The sequence below is a fragment of the Rissa tridactyla genome, chromosome 8 (assembly GCF_028500815.1).
Source record: "Rissa tridactyla isolate bRisTri1 chromosome 8, bRisTri1.patW.cur.20221130, whole genome shotgun sequence".
Taxonomy (NCBI): domain Eukaryota; kingdom Metazoa; phylum Chordata; class Aves; order Charadriiformes; family Laridae; genus Rissa; species Rissa tridactyla.
Genome location: NC_071473.1, coordinates 44779519 through 44799358, shown reverse-complemented (window position 1 = coordinate 44799358; position 19840 = coordinate 44779519). Strand labels below are relative to the sequence as shown.

The 19840-nt window shown below is 40.5% G+C and overlaps 1 protein-coding gene across 2 annotated transcripts in view; it reads left to right on the top strand.

The window, feature by feature from the left end:
• The window catches only part of TESK2 (testis associated actin remodelling kinase 2), an 86602-nt gene that overhangs the window by 50267 nt on the left and 16495 nt on the right, over window positions 1-19840 (top strand). For both annotated transcript variants that reach the window (XM_054211176.1, XM_054211177.1), the window contains one exon: window positions 9309-9455. In XM_054211176.1, the coding sequence (XP_054067151.1) occupies window positions 9309-9455 (147 nt within the window). The remainder of the gene's footprint in view (window positions 1-9308; window positions 9456-19840) is intronic.

Sequence of the window (19840 nt, the reverse complement as noted above, 5' to 3'; positions counted from 1 at the left end):
AGATCAGTTAAAGGAAAAAACCTACACTGGGTTGGTAAATTAAACACATTGGGGACAACTCTGCAGAGAAAGTTTCTCCTTTTACCAAAAGCAGAAAAGCAATGAAAGTTGTGTAAGCACTGCATTGTACTGAGGGCACAGGGAAACTGCTAGATGCATTTGCAATTTGTGGTTAGGCAAGGAGAGAAGGGTGGGTTCTCGCAGAGAAGAAAGTTCAGACGTAAAAAGTACTATAATCAGAGACACTAAAGAAATCCTCATGTAAAGGCAGAAGCTAAGACTTTGAAAATATGAGTCTAACTTTAGGTGCACAGTCTATATTTATGCATGCAGGTGGCTACATCAGCAGTGATGAGCAACCAGTTATTTCAGTGAGAACTTCTGGATATGCAAGCTTTTGAATGCTAATCTTTTTCTTAAATGCCTGTGTATGAGCTTAACAGCTCATGGTTAAACCTCCCCCCTTCATTCTTTCATGCTTTTTTTTCTTTTTCTTTTTTTTAATATCTTGGCTACACAGGCAATATGTTGGATTTAATTCTTCCCCACACACACCTCTCATAGGAGGATGTTTGACTTGTTTCATCACTTCGGAGCCTGTAATAGTGCACAATGAACCTTTTTAATTTATCAACCTAAATATGTTGTGTTCTGAGGAGGACTTGCTAAATATCTTGCTCGTGGTAACCTCTTCCTCCCCCTTTGAATGTCTCAAGGATAGAAGAAAGTAAGATAAGAGGCAGATAACTGTTGAACTGCAAACAGCAAGCTCCATTGTCTCATTCCTCCTCTCCCTTCCCTGCATGTGTGTGGCACACACATGCGGGTGGGGGGTGTGTGTTGTGCGTGGTTTTTTTGGGGAGGGATTTTTAGTATTAGTGTTTTGACACTCGTTGTAAGCCTACTGGACCATTTGCCATTGTCTCAAGCCAAAAAAGAAAAATATTCTTGAACTGCAATTCCTGCAATTCTTTTATTGTTGCTTTCTGATGTCCTGGAAATATGTCTAGGTTAATAAGAGTGGGAAGATGCAAGCTTCTCAACTATTATGGAATGAAAAGGAGAGAGGGAAAGAGAACTGAATACTGCCTTGAGGACTAAATTTTCCTGTTACTTAGGTGTGTGAAGAGATGCAGTCCAAACAGATACTGTGATGCTGGCCCTTTAACTTTTTGTCTGGGATTTTTTTCTTATGTATATTCCAGTAAATTCAGTTTTTTTGTAGTGCTTTCTCCCCCGCCTCTCCACTTCACTCTGGACCCCAGGAAACATACTCTTGAATTAACAAATGTATTGTAGTTTCATTTCCTCATTTAACCTTACTTATCAGCCATCCAAAACACTCAGAAAGTGAGTTGCACAATAAAATTCCTTAAACGTTTGCTTTTGCACACCAAAATTAATATGGGATCTTGGTGCATTCTATAATTGCCAATAAAGTGTTTGAGCACCCTCAAATGTAAATGGACATTGCGGCACAGCTGGAGAGTTGAGGCTTGGAAAAGCACGCTGAAACAGCTCAAAACCAGTATTCCTTGTGCAGAATTTAAATAAAGTCTATATTATGAGAGGTGTTTGTGTGCTATAACTTTTGTGCTCAGTAGATCCTTGCAGCTGTTTACAGGCTTCAAAAAATGAAGCAAACAAGTTATTTTGATGGTTGGACTCAGTGATCTTAAAGGTCCCTTCCAATTTAGGCAAGTCTATGATTCTGTAATTTATCTGGAATCTTGCAGGCATATAATCTGTGGGCTGCTACTGCTGGTATCTTTGTGGGGAAGGTGAGAAAAAACCTTATTTAAGTAAGAAGCTCCTTGTCAGGGGCTACAGCTTGCTTCTAGACAGAACTGAGCATATAGTATGTTCAAAATGCTGTCGTTATGGATAGAGCCTTCTGCTCTTAACAGAAGTGTTATTGTAGAGATGCTGCTTCTCTCGCCTGTGTCAGCAACAAGGTATTTTCTCTCCAGTGCCTGTGTGCTAATTTATGTCATCGCTAGCTTGCCATATCCCGGATTCTTATCTGCGCTGAAACTAGGCTCTACTTAGAATCCAAATGGTTGTGACTTCAGATTATAAATGCAGTTTTTTTGTTAGGCCTTCTTTGCTTTCTTTTTTTTCTACTAATATAATTACAGGAAAAATGGTTATCAAGGTCGGTTTGTATAGATACACTGGGAGTGTTTTCCGGTTCCAACAAAATAAGCTTATTTCCTGAAGTATTTCAAACCCTTCATACGTATGGGTTGCAATAGCGCCTCGTTGCTATGGGCCTGCAGTTGAAGCCTTACTTACAGTAATCTGTTTCTAGCAGCAGGCAAGCAAGTGAACATTAAATTTTGAACGGAATGACAGGAAAGGGATAAATTCAGCTTGCTGACCATAAGAGCTGTTGGGTGTAGAGAATTAAAGGAAGACAAATCTTGCCATATTCTTTTCCATGCCAGCACTTCAATGTTTGGAATGCAGCAAATGGTTTTCATTACAGCTCCTTCCTGAGTTAGTGCATGTTAATTCTTGTTTGCCCTTAGAAAATAAGCCATGCCTGTACATGCCTTTTTAGAAGGAGGAGCCAGTGAATCAATCAATGCTGCAATTTACAGGGAAGAAGAAAGAGAGGTAGATCGGTTGCGTTTCTTGGCTTTTGGTCCCGAGTTCTGATGAATAACCGTGCCATGGCAATTGCATGAGGAAGCTTGCCCTCTCCTCTATGAATAGCTGACACTTTTTAAAGCAAGATTATTTTCATCCTGTAATGGTTAACACTTTTAAAGAAAATACATAATTTTTACTTAAAGAACTGAATTGTTTGTATTGGTTGAAAAGCAGAAGAGAAATTGACTATAAGTTACAGACTTTTCTCCCTGTGCTTTTCAGCAACCGAGGAGCAGGAAAGAAAAGTGGCCTTTAGAGGAAGCCTTTTGGCTTTTCTTCTGTTCTTTCAATGAGACTGTTTTTCCTAGCCACTTGAGCCCTTCTGGTCTCTCATGAAAATGTTTGAGTTTTGTTCTGAAATGTGTTTGCTTCACCTGCATGTTCTGACTCTCTCAGTACTTGTGGTTTGCTCCCTGGCAACATTAGTTCACCTGCTGTCCAAAAATATACAGCCCAAATCAAACATCCAACTTGTTCTTTTTTAATGTTTAATTTATTTTGTTTGGTGCAATTAATGTGTTAGATATTTAATGGAAATGGAAGGTTACTGCTCAGAGGTACTTGGTTGAGGTGGATTTGTAGGTTTTTAAGCTGCTGGTTTTTTGATTTTTTTTTTTTTGGTGTTTTTCTACCAAGTGGAGGTCTATGTATTAACTTCAAAAACAATTCAATTTAATCTGGTAGTCACTCTGTGTATCAACTTGTAGTATCTCATATTGTAGTTTTGAACATACCGATACTGTCTTTCTTTTCCAGTTTTGCACAGTTGAAGCTAATGAAAACAGTTGGGGGAAATGAGGAAATTTCCAGTCCTCCCACTGTAGCTAATTATGCCAATTGTGGCAGAAGGCTACATTGCCTTGTTGTCTTGCAGCCAGAAGCCTTCAAAGTAGTCACTTAGAGAGTGCTGAGTATGACAGATGACTGTTAAACATACAAGAACTGAAGACTGGGTTGTGTCCTTCTTGAAATGAGTGCTTTAAAACTTTTTTTTTAACTTCTGCAGAAAGCTGAGTGGAAAGATCTCAACTTTCTTTTATTAGGCACGAGACTTACCTTCTTACTTCCAGCATTAGAAATTACACAAATATGCATGCTCTGTCTTTTTTGACGCTGCTTCAGTGCATCTGTAGATGATGTCTGCAATGTTGTTATTTTGCTTTCCAAGTCCCCCTTTAGAGTCCAACTATGTAGCCTGGCTCTTGCTCTGACATCTCTCTCACTTCTCCACGCTGAAGATGCTACAGCTGTGATTCTAGTTTCTCTGTCCTCCTGCTTCTCTGCCTGCTTTCTTCGTTAGGCTTCTCCAGTATATTAATTTGTTGCTGTCTCAGTGTTTGTGTTGTAGTCTTCTGGGTCCCCAGAGCTCTTAGTCTTTACTTATCTCACTTGGTCGGTCATCCTAAATGCACCCGTTCACACCTACTTTTCGTAACCACTTAATGCGTTGCCTTTGGCAACATTTAGGCTGCCGTATAGGGGTGTCTTGTGGTTATTTGTTGCTTTTTAAATGGCAAGTAGTGACATTTAAAGCTGAGTAAATAGCAGGCCAACTTTTTTCTGGTGGCTTATTTATATTAGACCTACATATTGAAACCTACATATTTGTTTTCAAAGTAGCATTGAAAACTCATGGCAGTTCCCTTCAGTCTTCCTCCTCAGACTTAGCAATACTTGGAGTCTTTGTTTTTGAGCAATAATTGCTGGAATCATGTGAATTTGAGGGGCCTTTTATTTAAAAGCTTCCAGTTCTCATATTAGTGTGTTCAAAAATTAGTTTCAATTTTGAAGGCTGAAATCTGACAGCTGAAGTTCAGTATTAGTCTCCTGAAATGAAGCATGTAATGCTATGTGTAAGTACCATTATATGCTGAATTTCATTCCATTCCTCATTGCGTATGCTTGAGTCTGATAACGTAACTGCAAGTGTCTCTTGCAAGGAAGCAGTCCTATTATCCTATTCTTAAATTAAAATAGCATGTTTCCCGGTGACCTGACTGTTGTGTGGGAAAAGATTATATAGTGCTGCTTTTGCATTTCGTAGCACTACGCTATAACATCAGAAGCCTCCTCAGTGCTCTGATCCGGAGGGTACCTGTGCTTGGCTGAGCATCTGGGAAACTTGTTCTTCTGAGGAGCTACTGCTCTCTTTCCTCATAAGGTTTGGGAGAAGTTTAACAAATACAGTTTTGCTGAACTTTTGTTCTAGCAACAAAAAGCATGAGCCCTTAACCATGGGTCAATTTGTAGGAAAAGAATATTTTTGTGAGCTAAAATGATCTTTTAAACCAGTGTTCAATTTGCTGGGTTAAGTTGTAGTAAATGCAAAGTAAACAACCTAAAGCAGTTACTTTTAGATTCTGGCAACCAGATAAACTGACTGTTGGGTGTCCTGTTACATGACAAAAAGCTAGCAGTAGGAATAATGGGTAGCTGTTTCATTGCAACCTGATGATACAGAGTTTGAAAAGGTCTGAACACTGCTCCATTTAGCTGTGAGGTCTCTATGAAATGTAGTGTCCTTTGCTTTCATTGTCCTAGCCCGGTCAGATCTCTGCTCCAATTGCTTGTACGCTTACGCAATGGCTGTTGTTGTTGTAGTAGAATAATGCTTTGAGACGATGTGTGTGCTGTAGCCTTACTGTACCAGCACTGAAATGTTTCAGAGACAAAATAAAATCCAGTATTCTCTGTGGCAGAGGTGCGCTTACTATCCTTTAGGATATTCTTACCACACAGAGCTGGTTTATGCTAGTAAGAGAGAACAAGTATTATTCTTTCAGTTGCATTGGCAATTAGGAAATAATGTACATAACTTTGTGTCTATTCCCAAAAGGCATTGTTGAAGGGCTCCGAAAAAAAAATAGGCCATCAGGCTGGCTGTTTGCATTATCAGCTTGCATGACCGGAAGAATTGGATTACTTATGTGACACTGAGGGAGCACTGAACACACTGTGTGGTGTTTGCCTTAGGGACAATTCAGGACTCTGCATGCAAATATTACCTGCTGGCCAGCTAAAAAGTGAGATCAACTACAGTCTTAAAGATGTCTATAGGAAAATCTTAGTTCAGTTGTTCACTTAATGATTAACCTGCTGTGCTTCATAGAAGTACACTAGAAATTAGAGCCAAAACAAGAAGTCGCATCTCTAATAAATGAGGTCTGAGCACTTGCCATGTGGCAGTTTTGGACAGGACACCTGGTGGGTTTTGTATATGTGATAAAGTCAGGTTTGATTCTTGCTCATGGAAGCCGTGTCGTATGTGTGTCAGTTTTCACACAGCCCATGCCAGAATCCAGTCCTTGCAGTTAGATGAGTGAATGACCCTGCAAGCCAATTTGACTGGAAGGATGCTGGGGGAATAGATCCATTAGATGCGTTTAACTAATGTGTCACCAATGGATCAAATCAGTAGGCTACTTTATTCAAAAGGAAAGCATGAGCATGCTCAAAATAGTACTAGCTACTGTCACATTTCAGTATGTATGCTGATACTCTTATGGGTTGCTTTTTTTATTTATTAGCATTTCTGGAGCAATTACTGTCATGGTATGCCACAGTTTAACCCTAACCAAACAAGAAAGCCAGGCCAGTGATTCTCTTTCCCCTTGCACTTTCTTGCCAATGAATTCAAGTATGGTAGTGCTAGATGGATGGTCTGTTACTGCCCAGTCAGAAAGGTAAAATGATTTGAGGTAGTTGATGTATCACTTTATAATTGTGTTATTGAGCTAGGTGCTTTAGTGCCTTCTGTTCCAGGTTGGTCAGTATTGTTCTGATTTGAACATAACTGGATGAGAAGTGCTGCTTGCACTGTCCCAAGGAGGCTGAGAATATATAAGAAGTTAATGTAGGAATCTTAATCACCATTTTTTTTCCTTAAGCATCCTAGCAACTTGCCATTTAAAAAAAAATAAAAATATATTGAGCAATGTTTTTTTTTTTTTCCTTGAGCGCTCTATAAGGTCACCTAGCTCCCTTAGGGATTCAAATAAAAGCAATGAGAAAGATCAAAGTTGGAAAAGCTCAAAGCAGCATTGTTTCCAACATTAAGTCAGGTTGGCTGCAGCTCTGTCTAGTTGGTCTTGAAAATCTCCAAGGATGGAGAGTGCATAGCCTCCGAGTGACCTGTTCCAGAGCTGCCCTGCTCTCCTGACACACAAACTCCTACCATAAGAGCCAGGTTGTTTTGGATCTCTGGCTTGCACCAGCCTGCAATTTCTAGTTTCCAGTGGAGTCATCTGATCAACTCCCTTCCCCCACAGCTGCAGTGCCTGGGCTACAGCAGTCCCAAACATTCGATTTTTATCATTGGTGTGTTAAGTCTTGTTTGCCCTGATTTTGGAGGGGGGCCAGCAGGCATTTTATTTTGCAAAATGATATGCGCTAAGCACAAATTTCTGAGTAATTAAGTTATCTTGTCTTCATCACAAAAGAGAATAGTTTGATAGAAAATTATTTTATTTAAGAACGGGACTGCACTTTAAAGTGCCAGTCAGATTACTCTCTAGAGTTCAAAAGCTTTCCTTCAAGAGCTTTCCTTGCCTAATTGTAAAATACAAATACGCTTGCCTGTTTGGTCTAGAAATAGTCAATGCGAGGAAGCATTCGGTTTCTCTGTACTTTATTTTGAAATCCTTTCCTGTGTATCATTGCACTCTCCTGCTGTTAGTCTAATGCAAAAAATATGAAACAGCATCTTGAAGCAGTCAGAAGAAAATGAAATTGCTAAATATTGGAGCATTTCCTAGACCCAGGCACCTTTTGTGAGAGTGCCTCCTTTGATATGAGAAGGTAGCTGATATCTAAAATCTGCCCCAGATTGGAGCTAATTAATCATCTTTGAAGAACATTTGAGTACAAAGAAGTAACTCTTGTACTCACCCTTTGCCTTGACTGTTGCTCAAGGACAAAAGGTGGATGCACAGCACCGTGACCAGGTTCGTGTTTAAAAGGAGAAAAGCAGATGCTGAGGGTGAGGATGTTTGTGCCAGCTCTGTCCGTGTGCTGCCTCTGTCCTTCCCGGCTTGTCCAGCGGTCGACAGAGCTTCTGCGACAGAGAGCGGGGGGGAGAGAGGGGTCACGTCTGGGACCGCCGGTGGGATGTTCGGCTGTGCGGTGGGATGTGCGGCTGTGCGCGGGCTGGGACGAGCCCCGTTCCCGGGAATGTGCAGTGCAGCCCCACGCTGCTTCCTGGTGCCCCCTCCCGGTAAACTCTCTCATAGTTAAAGTTGGTTTGTGCATCAGCTGCCCGAACAATTTAACCTCTTTGAATAGTCACCTGTGAAACTTGCGCATCTGCTGAAAAAGGTTTTCAAAATTAACTGATGAGCTCAGAAAAAGGCAGGGTTTGACTGTAAGGAAGAAGCTGTTTTTTGTAGACCGTCCAGGAGGTGTGAGCCATGACCCCCAGACTTAATAGTAGAGTCTGCGTGCCCTTTCCTTTGCAGTGACATAGTCTGAGGAGATCAGCTACATCCACTGCACGGTGTGTGGTTCACGTGTGCCTTCTGCCCCAGGCTCTAAGGCACAAAGAAGCCCGACAAAATATAAGCAAGTTCAAAGTTTCCAAAATAACAAGAACAGCAATTACAATTTTAATTTTAATGTGATAATAGTGGCGTATGTTTTGTCCAGCTGAACGCCACAGAAAAGTGCAAAGCCTCTTGAGAGAGAGTTGGAGAGCTGTCTGGTGCAGCCTGCTGTAGCGTTACATGCTTGGAGCAGGCTTGTGAGCAAGTTATCCTGTCTGCTTCACTTGGATTTTCTTGGGAGAAGTCATTGCATTGCTGCCAGGCTTTCATTCCAGAGTGAGCTGGTCTTTTTGCTTTCTCACTGGTGAGGAAACTGGGGCTGGGAGCAAAACAAGAAGCCACTCAAACATGGCGTAGCTGCTGTTGTGGTGTAAAGGGTCTATACATAAAGCATAAGCCCAGTGATGCTGTAATGATCATTTGAGAAGCAGTGGAGCTGCCATGTCTTAACCCTGGGTTATATTACTTGGCATCATTTAGGTGCTGCTTTGTTTCGCTGTTTCTTGTAGCATTTATCTTCTACTTAATGCAGATTCCTTCTCATGAGGGCTGCCATTTGATGGAGCTGATGCAGTACTGAACGCAGTGGGAATCAGATTGCTGATTAAGACTTGTAGATACAGCAATGAAAAAGTGTAACTTACAGCAACACGTTGTAATATTTTTCTTTGATGTGGCTTCAATTTAGGGAATTGATACCTGGGAACTTGATCAGGCTCCGTGACCTACACTTGGATACTTAGGTCTCTCTTTGTTGGCTTATTCTGCCTGAGAGCCAGCTCCTTGTCCTTTTTGCCCTTATTTTCCTCACACTGAAATGAAAGGGTGATATTATATTGTTGGTGTTTCTAAATGTTTGCTTCAAATACCAATGTTTAAATACCATAGAGTTAATGCAGTGGTGGCTGTTGCCTGCATCTTTACCATAAATGCACTGGTACAGGTGGTGAAGGGAGACGTTTTCAGCCTCTCTTGATCTACAACTTTGTGCTTGTCTAGAAGAAAAAGTTTTTAATATGTAGCTGAGCTTGAGGACACTTGTGTACTGATGAATATTACACTCCTGACAATATAAGACGTTAAGTAATTAACAAAAATGTTGCTTTGTCTTTTCAGTACATCAACTGTGGTAACCTGGAACAGCTATTAGACAGCAACCAGCATCTGCCCTGGACAGTGAGGGTGAAACTGGCATATGACATTGCTATGGGAATCAGTTATCTTCACTATAAAGGCATTTTCCACCGAGACCTTACATCTAAGGTACTGTTTATAAAACGAAGGGAGCTTTTTAATGAAGGTACTATAACTGGGTGTTCGATTCTTTCTTCTCCATCCAGCAGAGAACTGCTATTATATAAGGTGTGATCTTAAGATGTTTTGAGAAACAAGTTGACGTACAGTTTATAGGATTAAAAATTTCCCCAAAACATGTTGATAGTTTATATAGGAACTGGGAAGTAACTATCCTGAAGGAAGGTAATTCCTTAAATGAGTTCAGATTAGGATTTCTCAGAAAGTAGATGCAGAGTTTTTTTATGCTCTGAATTATGGTTCAGTAAAGTATTTAAATCCCTGGATAATTAGGCATAACAATCTAGCATTTGGAACAGGTCAATCATATAAAGAATACAAATTGAGGGGATTACTACAAATGCACTTTAAAATCTCCTTGTTGTTTTTGTTTCTCCATGTATTTCACAAATCTTCAGTAGGAAGAGTAACCTGTCATTACTAATTCAGCATTAAACGTTGTCCACAATCCCGGTTTATATTCCTTTCCTTTCTGAAGTCAGTAAGATCAAAAGAGTTTACCTAAAATTTTCAAATTTTGAAATTTCCTCCAGAATGATATTTCAGCAGCAGAGTTCTCAATGGACGTAGATTTGTTTGAACTGCTTTGGTGACAACTTGTATGAATTTAGTTGGCTAAAGTAGCCAGCTAATTCAAGCTCAGCTAGAAATCCTGACACAGGAGCACTAAGCTCTGTGAACAAGTCGCCCCAGTATTCACACTGGGTCTTGCCATCCGTTGCAGCCTGTGCTGTGGGCTTTGCTGTCCTGTCTCTCCTGTTGTCTGGAGCTAATGACCTGGTTTAAGCTCACTGGGGACTTGCAACATGAAAGCACTCCAAAACTGTTCTTGGGAAGACTTCATGATGTCACTTCCATCAAAAGCATCTGGAAGAATGTTATCTTAGCATAAGAAGAATGGGTTGTTTAAGGGTTAGAAACAGCTTTTAAAAGTTAAAACACAGCACAGTGTGTTTGCAAATGCAAGTGACTGAGTCCTCCATTCAGTTTTAGGGTTTTTTTAAAGCTACCTCAGGGCAGTATTAAACAGAGGAAGGATATGCATTTAGCCAAGGGGTGGGGGGGAAATAGTTCAACTGGTAGGTGAAAGAACTATTTCAGTGAAGTCATAGAATACTTCTTTGAGTGTCCTTTCAAGTGAAAGGTGCTGAATTCTGCAAGGAAGAATTATCACATTTATGAACAGTGCCCAGACTTGGAGTCATGTCACTTTGACATGATACACTCAGAAAGCTCCATTTCAGTCACCTTGGAGTGTGCAGATAAGAGGTGCATAAAAATAACTGAAAAGATAACTTGGTGTTCCCCTTTTTTCCAGTTCAGGATGTATTTTAGTACATTTAAGACTGGGGAAGTAGAGTTACTGTAAGGAATCAAAGTAACTAAGGAGAACTCTGTGCCTGCAGCATTTATCGTAACACATACTGTGACGGCTAATCATATGAAAATCCATTTCCTGAGACCTCTGTGAATGCCTTTGTTCAAAGCTTTACATAATTGTATGTCGTTCTCTGGAGCTGCCCTACCAATGCTTCAACGCTATCTATTGTTGAATGTCAATTGTTTAGAAAATGCACCCACTGGGAGGAGCGCATGATTTCACTGCAACAGCAAACTCATCGGTGGCCACAGGGAGTAGTAAGCGTTATTGAAAAAAAAAAACAAAAACAAAAACAAACAAAAACCAACAACAAACCAAACCCTAAGAATTTACTAGCAGTTATGCTATATTTGGATGATTCTTAGCACTAAAGGTATAGTATATCTGTGTCACATTGGAAGCTGTCAGGATAAAAGTTTAAGTGATCAGCTATATTCTGTATTTTCCAGTTTCTTGGGGTTTTTTTGGGTTGTGGGGTTTTTTTGTTTGGGTTTTTTTGTTTGTTTGTTTGGGGTTTTCTTTAATTTGTTTTTTTGAGGTGATGTATGCATTTGCCTGTGCTGTTTGGGAAGGGAAGCAGATGAAACAACTGGCCTTAAACGCCCGGGTACTTGTGAATTTTATTACTGTATTATTGTTTTGATGATGTTTTGATACTTTAAAATTAAATCTGTTTTGCAAATGACTCTCCTTTTGGGCAAACGTTTGCCCTGCTGGCTGCCTAAATTTTAAATAAGTCATTTTGTTCCAAAGCAGAAGAATTAAGATGATAACCATAGCAAAAACCTGTCACCAAAATTTTCAACTCTCAGACTGTGGCTTTTGGCTACTGCTTGAGGAGATGCTTTGTATTTTACCAGGTTTGTACTGGTGGTGGGATGAATTGTCTTCATTCTTACTAGTAAGTAGTCAACGTGTGAGTGAGCTGAAGGAAGGTGTGATGAACTCTTTCCTTGGGAGAGAACTCGTGATTTGGATCGAACAAGGGCAGATTTAATACTGTTCGATATTGTCCTCCTTTCTTTGGTAAACTTCAGTAATTGATGTGATGGGTTTGTTAATCAAATGAAGGCAAGACAAGGATTTAGACATCTGCAAAAGTCAGAATAGACACTGAGTCTGCTGGGGGGGAGAAGGTATTTTTCTAGAAAACTTGCTGGTCTTGACTCAACTATGAACAGAATGAAACCGAGACTTTCCATGCAGGAATGTCTCCATGCTTTACCTGTTCCACTTAACAAAATATCCCACTGCAAATTATCCCTCTAATATAAATTTTACTATAAAAATTATTTGGGATTAATTTAGACCTGTACTTCTGCCTTTCTTCTGTTTTTGGCAAACCGCTAATTCCTGTCACTTCCTGGAGCAGGTGGTGTGAATGCATAAAGTTTATCCTGTCAGTTATGGCAGCAGAGCTGTCTTGCTCTGATGGTAGCAGTATTATGTACTGGATCCATAAAAACTTAAGGAAGGAAAAGTCACTTTCCCCACCAATCTAGGACTGAAAAATACATGGTTTTGACAATTACTATACAGCAGGGTGATCCCTCTTCCTAATTGTGCCATGTGGAGAATAGCAGAACAGCACTGGTACTGCAGAAAGCCAGAGGGGAGAACGGTGGAGAAGAGTAGATGTAGGTCATTACAGTTGATGTGGCAGCCCACAGGGGATGTCGGCCCTGACATCCCACTGTGCCCTTCCCACTGCCCTTCTGTCAAAGAGAGAGGCAGCACTTGTTAGAAGAGAGTGTGCTGCCCAGACAGCCGGTACTTACCCATGTCGTGAGCAGTTCAGTCCTCAGGCTCTGGGCATGGGCTGCTGTAGCTGATCAGGCTGATCTGCCCAGATCCACAGCAACAGCCTAACTCGGATCTGTCAGAAGGTAACCGTGGTCAGATTGGCTGTTTTCAGCCTGCAGATAGTAGGCGTGTAGGCAGGGTGACTTGTATGCTTTGTAAGCCAATAAATGTGGTGTCCTCACTTTTGACTTGCCATAAAGAGATTAATGGAGAGATTAAGCACGCAACCATAAATGGGTTATGACAACCAGCCTTGCTGGCTCATTCCCTGTCCCCTACCCATGTCACTGCAAGCTCTGCGACTTGTTTTTTATTGGGGGCTCACTGTAATATGTACAAGGAAAATTTGGATTCTGGAATCATGAGGATTTTCTCCATCTTCCAGTGATTCTAAAGTAGGTTTATTTATGAATTTTAACTCTGACAGCCTTAGTCATAGAAGATGCAGTCATTGAAACAGAAATCATAATGCGAAACACTGGAAGTGTTTCAGTAGGAACCAGTGGATTGTGATAAAGTTTTTCTTAATCTGACTTGTTTTTGCAAAATTCTGTCTGTTGCTACCTACAGTTAAAATAACTGTGTTTGTGAAGGCACAGGGAAGCATCCGGGCTGCCAAAAGAATATATCAAAATCCTTTTGTACCTCACCCCTCAAAATAAATATTTTACTATTACACAGAGAGTTCCTTCAACACCTTGTTTACACTGTATTTGCATTGCATTCAAACCCTGCAGTGTTGATGTCCTTGGCAGCTTACACCAGTTACTGCCCTAAAATCAGTGAATTTATTCTTACAGTATCTCTGAGATGGGGGAGATGAATAAACTCAGTCTTACCAGGACAGATTAAAAGCAAGAATATTAGTGAACATTTGGTATGTGTTTTAAGACTTAGTTTGGAGTATTTGGCATTTTACACCTGTTTAAGTTCAAAACAATATGCTCACTGACCTTAGAGGCAGTTGGAAGCGTACAGCAGTTATAAAACAGTCAGGTTTGACCCCTGGAGGCAGAGAAAGGATGAGCAGCAATCTCTCAATGATTTTGTTAAACTCGTTTCCTTGCCACAGAATCCTCCTGTGATGCTGAGAAAGGCCAGAATCCAGATCCTGGGGCAACATTGCAATGGTCTTAGCCCTAAGACAGAAGACCTTCATTTCCAGCTCAGTCTTTCTTTTTCATCTTTTCCCAGCCTTTCTTTCACCCTACTGTTTCTGTGGCAAGAGTGGCCAGAGTTCTGAAAATAGCGGTATGAGTGGTTTTTTATGTACAGCCTCAATTCACTGTCCGTGTTGAATCCATTGCGTGCACTAAAAGACATGGGTGCCAGGTAGAAAACTCTCTGTGATCATGTAATTAAGGACTTTACCTTAATGTGTATGCGTAAGGGGAAGAATGGAAGTTCTCAGAGGAAGTTTTACACCCCATCTTTTGTGCAATATTTTTTTTTGATGTAGTGTATGTTCTGTGCAACTTCCTAGCAATTAAAAAAAAAAAAGGCAAAAAAACCCAGTGGCATTATGCATTTCATTTGCAGGGTTAGAAGCTTGAGATTCCTGGCAGAGGCATCTGCTGCTTTAGTTAACATAATAACTAATACATGCAGTATTAATTAGTATTTAGTGCTGCTGTAGTTAGTATTACTAATGCACATTGCCTGGTTTTGCTATGGAGCAGGAATAGGCAGAGGAACAAGAGAGACTCCTTGGCAGTGAGAGCAAACACCTAGGAGTCTGCTTATTTTTCCAATACCGATCATATCTACTCTGTGACTATCCAATCCTTTCTGCTAGCGTACAACGCCAGCCTCCGGTCAGGCTTTTTATCCTCGTTCCTAGGCTTTTCCTCCTTTTTGTGCTCCCAGTTCCTGCCCCTGACCTTCTTGTTCAATTGCCTTGTCTGGCTGACTTTATTTACTCTCTTCCTGTTGCTCCTGCTTGATGCTTTATCCAAACTAACTTGCTGCATTGTGGTCTGTTCAGCCATTTCTAGCTGTCCCCCTCTTCTGCTGCTCCAGGTTAGCTCTGTTTCACCCCCACCCCCCCTCACCTGTTTGCTATGCCAGCAGTTTGCAGTTTTTATGTCCTTGTAATAGTCTTCGGGGTTTTTTTCCCCCCAGTCTCAAGAACTTGGCTCAAGACTCTGGTCTTGGTCCCTGCCAGTCCCTGGCTTGGACTCCTGCCCTGTCTTGTCACCTTATTCACTCTTTCAAATTCCCCACACAGCATCTGTCCTGTCCCAGTCTATGTTTTGTAGGGATTGCAAGAGGTGCATCTTACACAGGGGTCTCATCATGTTTCAAGTTGAGAATGTGCCAAATTTGGATATGACATCATAGGCTAATATTTTTGAGGATTTTTTTGTTGTCATTATTTCAAAATTTGTTTGCAAAGCATATTCTAAGTTTGTTCTCCCAAGCAGCTGAGCTGTCTTAGCTGAACACCTCCCTCCCCAAAAACCCACTACCAAAGCTCTTGATTAAAAACAAACAGGTAAACCCCCAAACAAATGCCTTTTAGTTTAGCAGAATTGTGTACAATTGAAAACAAGGTCTTATAATGAAGAGCAGGTTGTGAGCAGTTTTAGGGAACATTGTGAGCTCCATTGATGATAAAATCTATGAAAAAATTGTAATCTCTAGGCCTATATTTATTTTATATATATACACACACATATACATACACACACACACACGTATGTGTGTGCATTCCTGCCAACATATGCTTTCACTTCACAGTAAATGTGTAATGGCTCACCCTTCTTTCATTGAGAGAGGAGTAGTCTCGGTTACTACGGGACAGAACCACGCATGTAAGCAATTACTGTGGATTATCTGATGTAACATAAATTCACTGCCTTTGGGCTTGAAAGTGACATACCCTGACTCCCTACCTTGTATACTGTTTGCTTGTTTAACACAAAATAAAACAAAATAAAACCCAAGCAATGAACAGCACCTTTGTCTGATGAGTCTCATACTTGCTGCTGCTGTTGTAAAGTCCCCTTTGTGCTCGAGTAAGCTCTCGCCTGGATATTTTGCACTGCAGGAGAGGGCTTACGCTGAAAAAATTAGCTGTTACAGATGATTATTTCTAATGACAGTCAGATACTAAACTTTTACTGGTACTTTGGGACCCAGATGGATCCTGTCCCTTAAACATAATGGTTTTAGTTTCAAAAGTGTATCTAGAATTGTGAACTTCATGTTGTACATTTAATTGTCAATGGTGTTTCTCCTAGAAAAAAGCACTTCAAAAACAGCTGATCCATCTCAATTGGCCTTTAAGTATTTTAATTCAGTAACAGTTATCAGAGGGTTGCAAATGACACTGCAGTAGCGTTCCTGTATTTTCTGGAGTGCAGTAAAATCTCTGAGGCGTTTAGGTCGTATGTCATATTGTAAAATAAAACGATGGGGTTTCTTCATCTAAGCAACTTATTTTTAACTCTGAAACTCTTGAGTCTATTTTCATTTTTGTTGATGTGAAAGGGAGAGTAGAATATTGCATTCGTCTTAGCAGGATTATGCTGTGCAAAGCAGATGTTAAGCTCCTGTAACACACAAAGGGGGCTTTATGTTCTTTCACATCTGTCTCTGCATAAACAGCTCTGTTAACTCTTTAGGGCTCATGTACAGAGCTCCTTGCTTCTATTAAGAGACTGCCTCTGGAAGGAATGATGGGGTCCCCATTTTGGGGAAAAAAAAACCTCGAGAACCCAACTGAAGTAAAATACTGCCCTCTTTGACTGTGCGAGCTGCCAAAGGAAAGAACATCCTTGTCTGCAGAGGTCCAAAGAGAAAGTTTGAGAAGATCGTCATAGTTTATTGCCTTGCAGCTTATACAAATAGCGCAATAGTAAGTCAGAAGTGTTTTCTTGAAGCCCGTATTATAAAGCTGCTTGGCATTTCATCTCATAGGCAGTTCTAGAGAGGAGTTTGAACTCTTGAGTCTCTGTGCTAAAATCCATTAATGAAACTTCTTCATACCAAACTGATACACATGTTTTCCTTTTTTGTAGAAACTGAGAAGTATCGCTTTGTCAGTAGAAACAGTGCAGTATGCTCTATTGTACTTTCCCTACTAAGATATCACCTCTAGCTTAAACTTAAAAGCTCTTTTCAACCTTTTAGTCTACAATGAAGCTTTGTTCCTTTTTTGATCCTGATTTATCTTGGCAGTAGAATGTGAATGCTTAGAAATGTCTTTCATTGAGTGCACGTGAACTGCCAGTTACTGTGGGCTGTGTTAAGTCACCTTTGTATGAATTGCATCTTAAATCTGATAACTAAACTATTTGTGCTGTGGATTTGGAGCAGTGTTGTGTAATGGCTTTACTAGGGTGGGAAGGCTGGAGGAGGAGTATGGTGGTGCTGAGGGCTGGCCTTCAACACTTGGAGAATCTCAGCACGGGATGAAGCATTGTCATCTGCAAAACTTTGTACTGCTCATCCATCTTATCTTGATAAGATACATCTTATCAAGCTAGTATCTGTAGAAGAGCTTTACTACTGATTTTGGTAGGAACAGGCTTCTATCCTTTCTGGGTTCCAGGAAGCTGGTGCTTAGCTACATAAAAATCTGCACCAGTTGAATTAAATCAGTTTAGTTTCACTACAGTGAGCATTTGTAGTGACAATGGCTTTTTTTTTTTGTCTGGTGCATGTCACCTGCCCATGGATGACTTAAGCATGAATAAAAAAAGTCACTCTTGTACTGGAAATACGTAATCCTAATGAATTTAAATTCACACTCAGCACTTCTTCATATGCAGACAAAAGGCAAGCTTCTACTAATGAGAGAGAATAGTTTAGCTTTCTTTATGTCATTTAACATTGTGCAGCCCACCACAGCAGAACAATCGATCAGTGCTTTACAGCAGAAATGTTGCCCTAGGCTTTCCCGCGTTGCCTTGTCACGGTGTCCTGGTCTCTCCTGCAGCACCTCTGGACCTCACAGCGGTGGGGTGTCCATTCTGTTCGGTTCCTTGAAAGGCCTGCACTGAAAGGGAGCCTGGCTTTGCTGCGGGCAGCTCCTCCTCATCTGGGAAGGAGCTCAGACCTGTCGGGTAGCATTACTTGGCAGCTAGATTGGATGCGCTATTGGTTTAATTTATGATTTATATAGGAATAATCCCCTTGCGTAACAATTCAGTGCTGTACCTGAGAGCTGAGACTGCCCGGGGCTTGGTGGGGGGTAAGATTCTTCGTTTTAAGTTGGTTATGTATTGCTGTCTAATGAGATGTGATTTTATACTGGTAAGAAGCTGAAGGAATTTGCCTTCAGGTTGATGTTCCATTTAAGCCTCCTTTTGGTATCAAAGCAGCACTGTAAATTATTGCAGATCATAAGGTCACTAGAAATGTTTCTATAGATTTTTAGTTATGTTGAGAATAGTTCTCAGTCTGGATTGAAATGCTCCCCTGAAATTTTGGAGACAGGGTTATTGGAGAATAACCCTCCTCTACAAAACCCACAATGTAAAATGAGCTACTGCAGTCTTGCTACTCAAAATGAACAAAACTGTAAATAGTCAAAGGTAATGCAAGAAGAAAATCTAGATCTTAAAACTGGTTCTTTTATGAATCAGAGTTGTTCCTTTTTTTTTTTTAAATGTCGAATTATGAATCATCTTTAAGTGTTGGGAAATCTATGGCAGAAAATAACGTGATATTTCGCTGGATAAGCTAGTACCGGCATTCTTGTAGGCTGCAAAATCTTTGTGGTGTCCTCATAGGCTTGTTTCTGTGTGGTACACAATGAAATTCCACTTGTCTGAATCATCTGAGCAAGATTTTTCAGAGAAGTTTTATCCTTCTCAGTTTTAAGTCCACTTATAGTGACCAAATGTTTAAACAGAGGCAAGCTGAATGAATGTGCTCTTTGATAAAAGATAACAAAGCCCGTAACTGAGAAGCTTTGCTGCTCTTTGGGCAAGCACGGTTGATTTAACTTGGTACATGTTTATGAATCCACAAACTAACTGTACTTATTATACTTGAATCATGCTAAACAAATAGAACTTTGCATCTCAGGAGCCTGGCATGTGTTTCAAGAGGCTGGCATGCATTTTTCTTTACACGAGCGCAGGAGTGGCTTGCTTAACCTTTTAATTGGCAGGAAGAAAACTCACTTCATGGCCTGAACCACAATCGTCTCTGAATAACATAAACAGGGATGACCTGAACTTGATCTTTTAGACAAGGGGCTCACTTTTCTTGGTAGCTGCATTATACAGAGAAGCTAATGCTCTTGGGTCAGCGAGGAGCTTTTTTACATCCAAGCACAATAAAGCTAGAAAGTGTTTCCTGCTGTTTAGCTAATTAATGCAGGGTACCACTCTGTAGGAGTCGGCAGTGGTTTTGCTGCTGTCACTGCTATTGTACTGCCTGCAGAAGGATATGGAGCAAGGCATGTGGTAAGGGAATGAATTCTCTGTCTTGCTCCACCTATTGCAGGACAGAAAAAAAAACGTAGGGAAGTCAGCTATGGATTCCTTCAGTGAGATGGGAAAAGATGTGGTACTGGAATGGTCAAAGCATATTTCTCAGAGTTGTAAATAAATAACAAAAATAAATCGATAATACCCTGTGTATGATGTGATGTTACCAGACCAAAATTATCTCTGTGTGTCCTTTAAATTGCCCTCCTTCCTGACACAGGAGGGCACATCTGAAAGGAAAGGATTGACAGCTTTTCCCTATTAGACTTTTCCCTTAAATCATGTTTTATGATGTAGCGTAGAATGAAGAATTTCATTTGACTTTAAAAGCACATATAACTTTGTCACATCTTGTATTTTCTGATGAAAACCTACATCAAAGCAGTGAGTTCCTTTTCAGTAGTTAATGTAGCAAAACACATAAAGGCATTTAGAGTCTGCTCTGCTCTTGCATTCTGGTCAGGTACAGGCAAATTGTAAAGAGAAAATTTAAGGTGTTATAGTGAACAGCATGTATCGCATACTTAGCAGTAAGGGAGCTAAATCATCTTAATTCTTGCTAGAACCTAGCTGGGTACGTGCTGCCTGTGGCTGCCTGCTTTCTCAGCAAGTTTTTAAGTGGATTATTAACTAAGTGTAAGGCTGTTTGCAGCATCTTAAGTTTGACAGACATGTGATTGTGCAGGGGGGAGGGTAGTGGAAAAGGG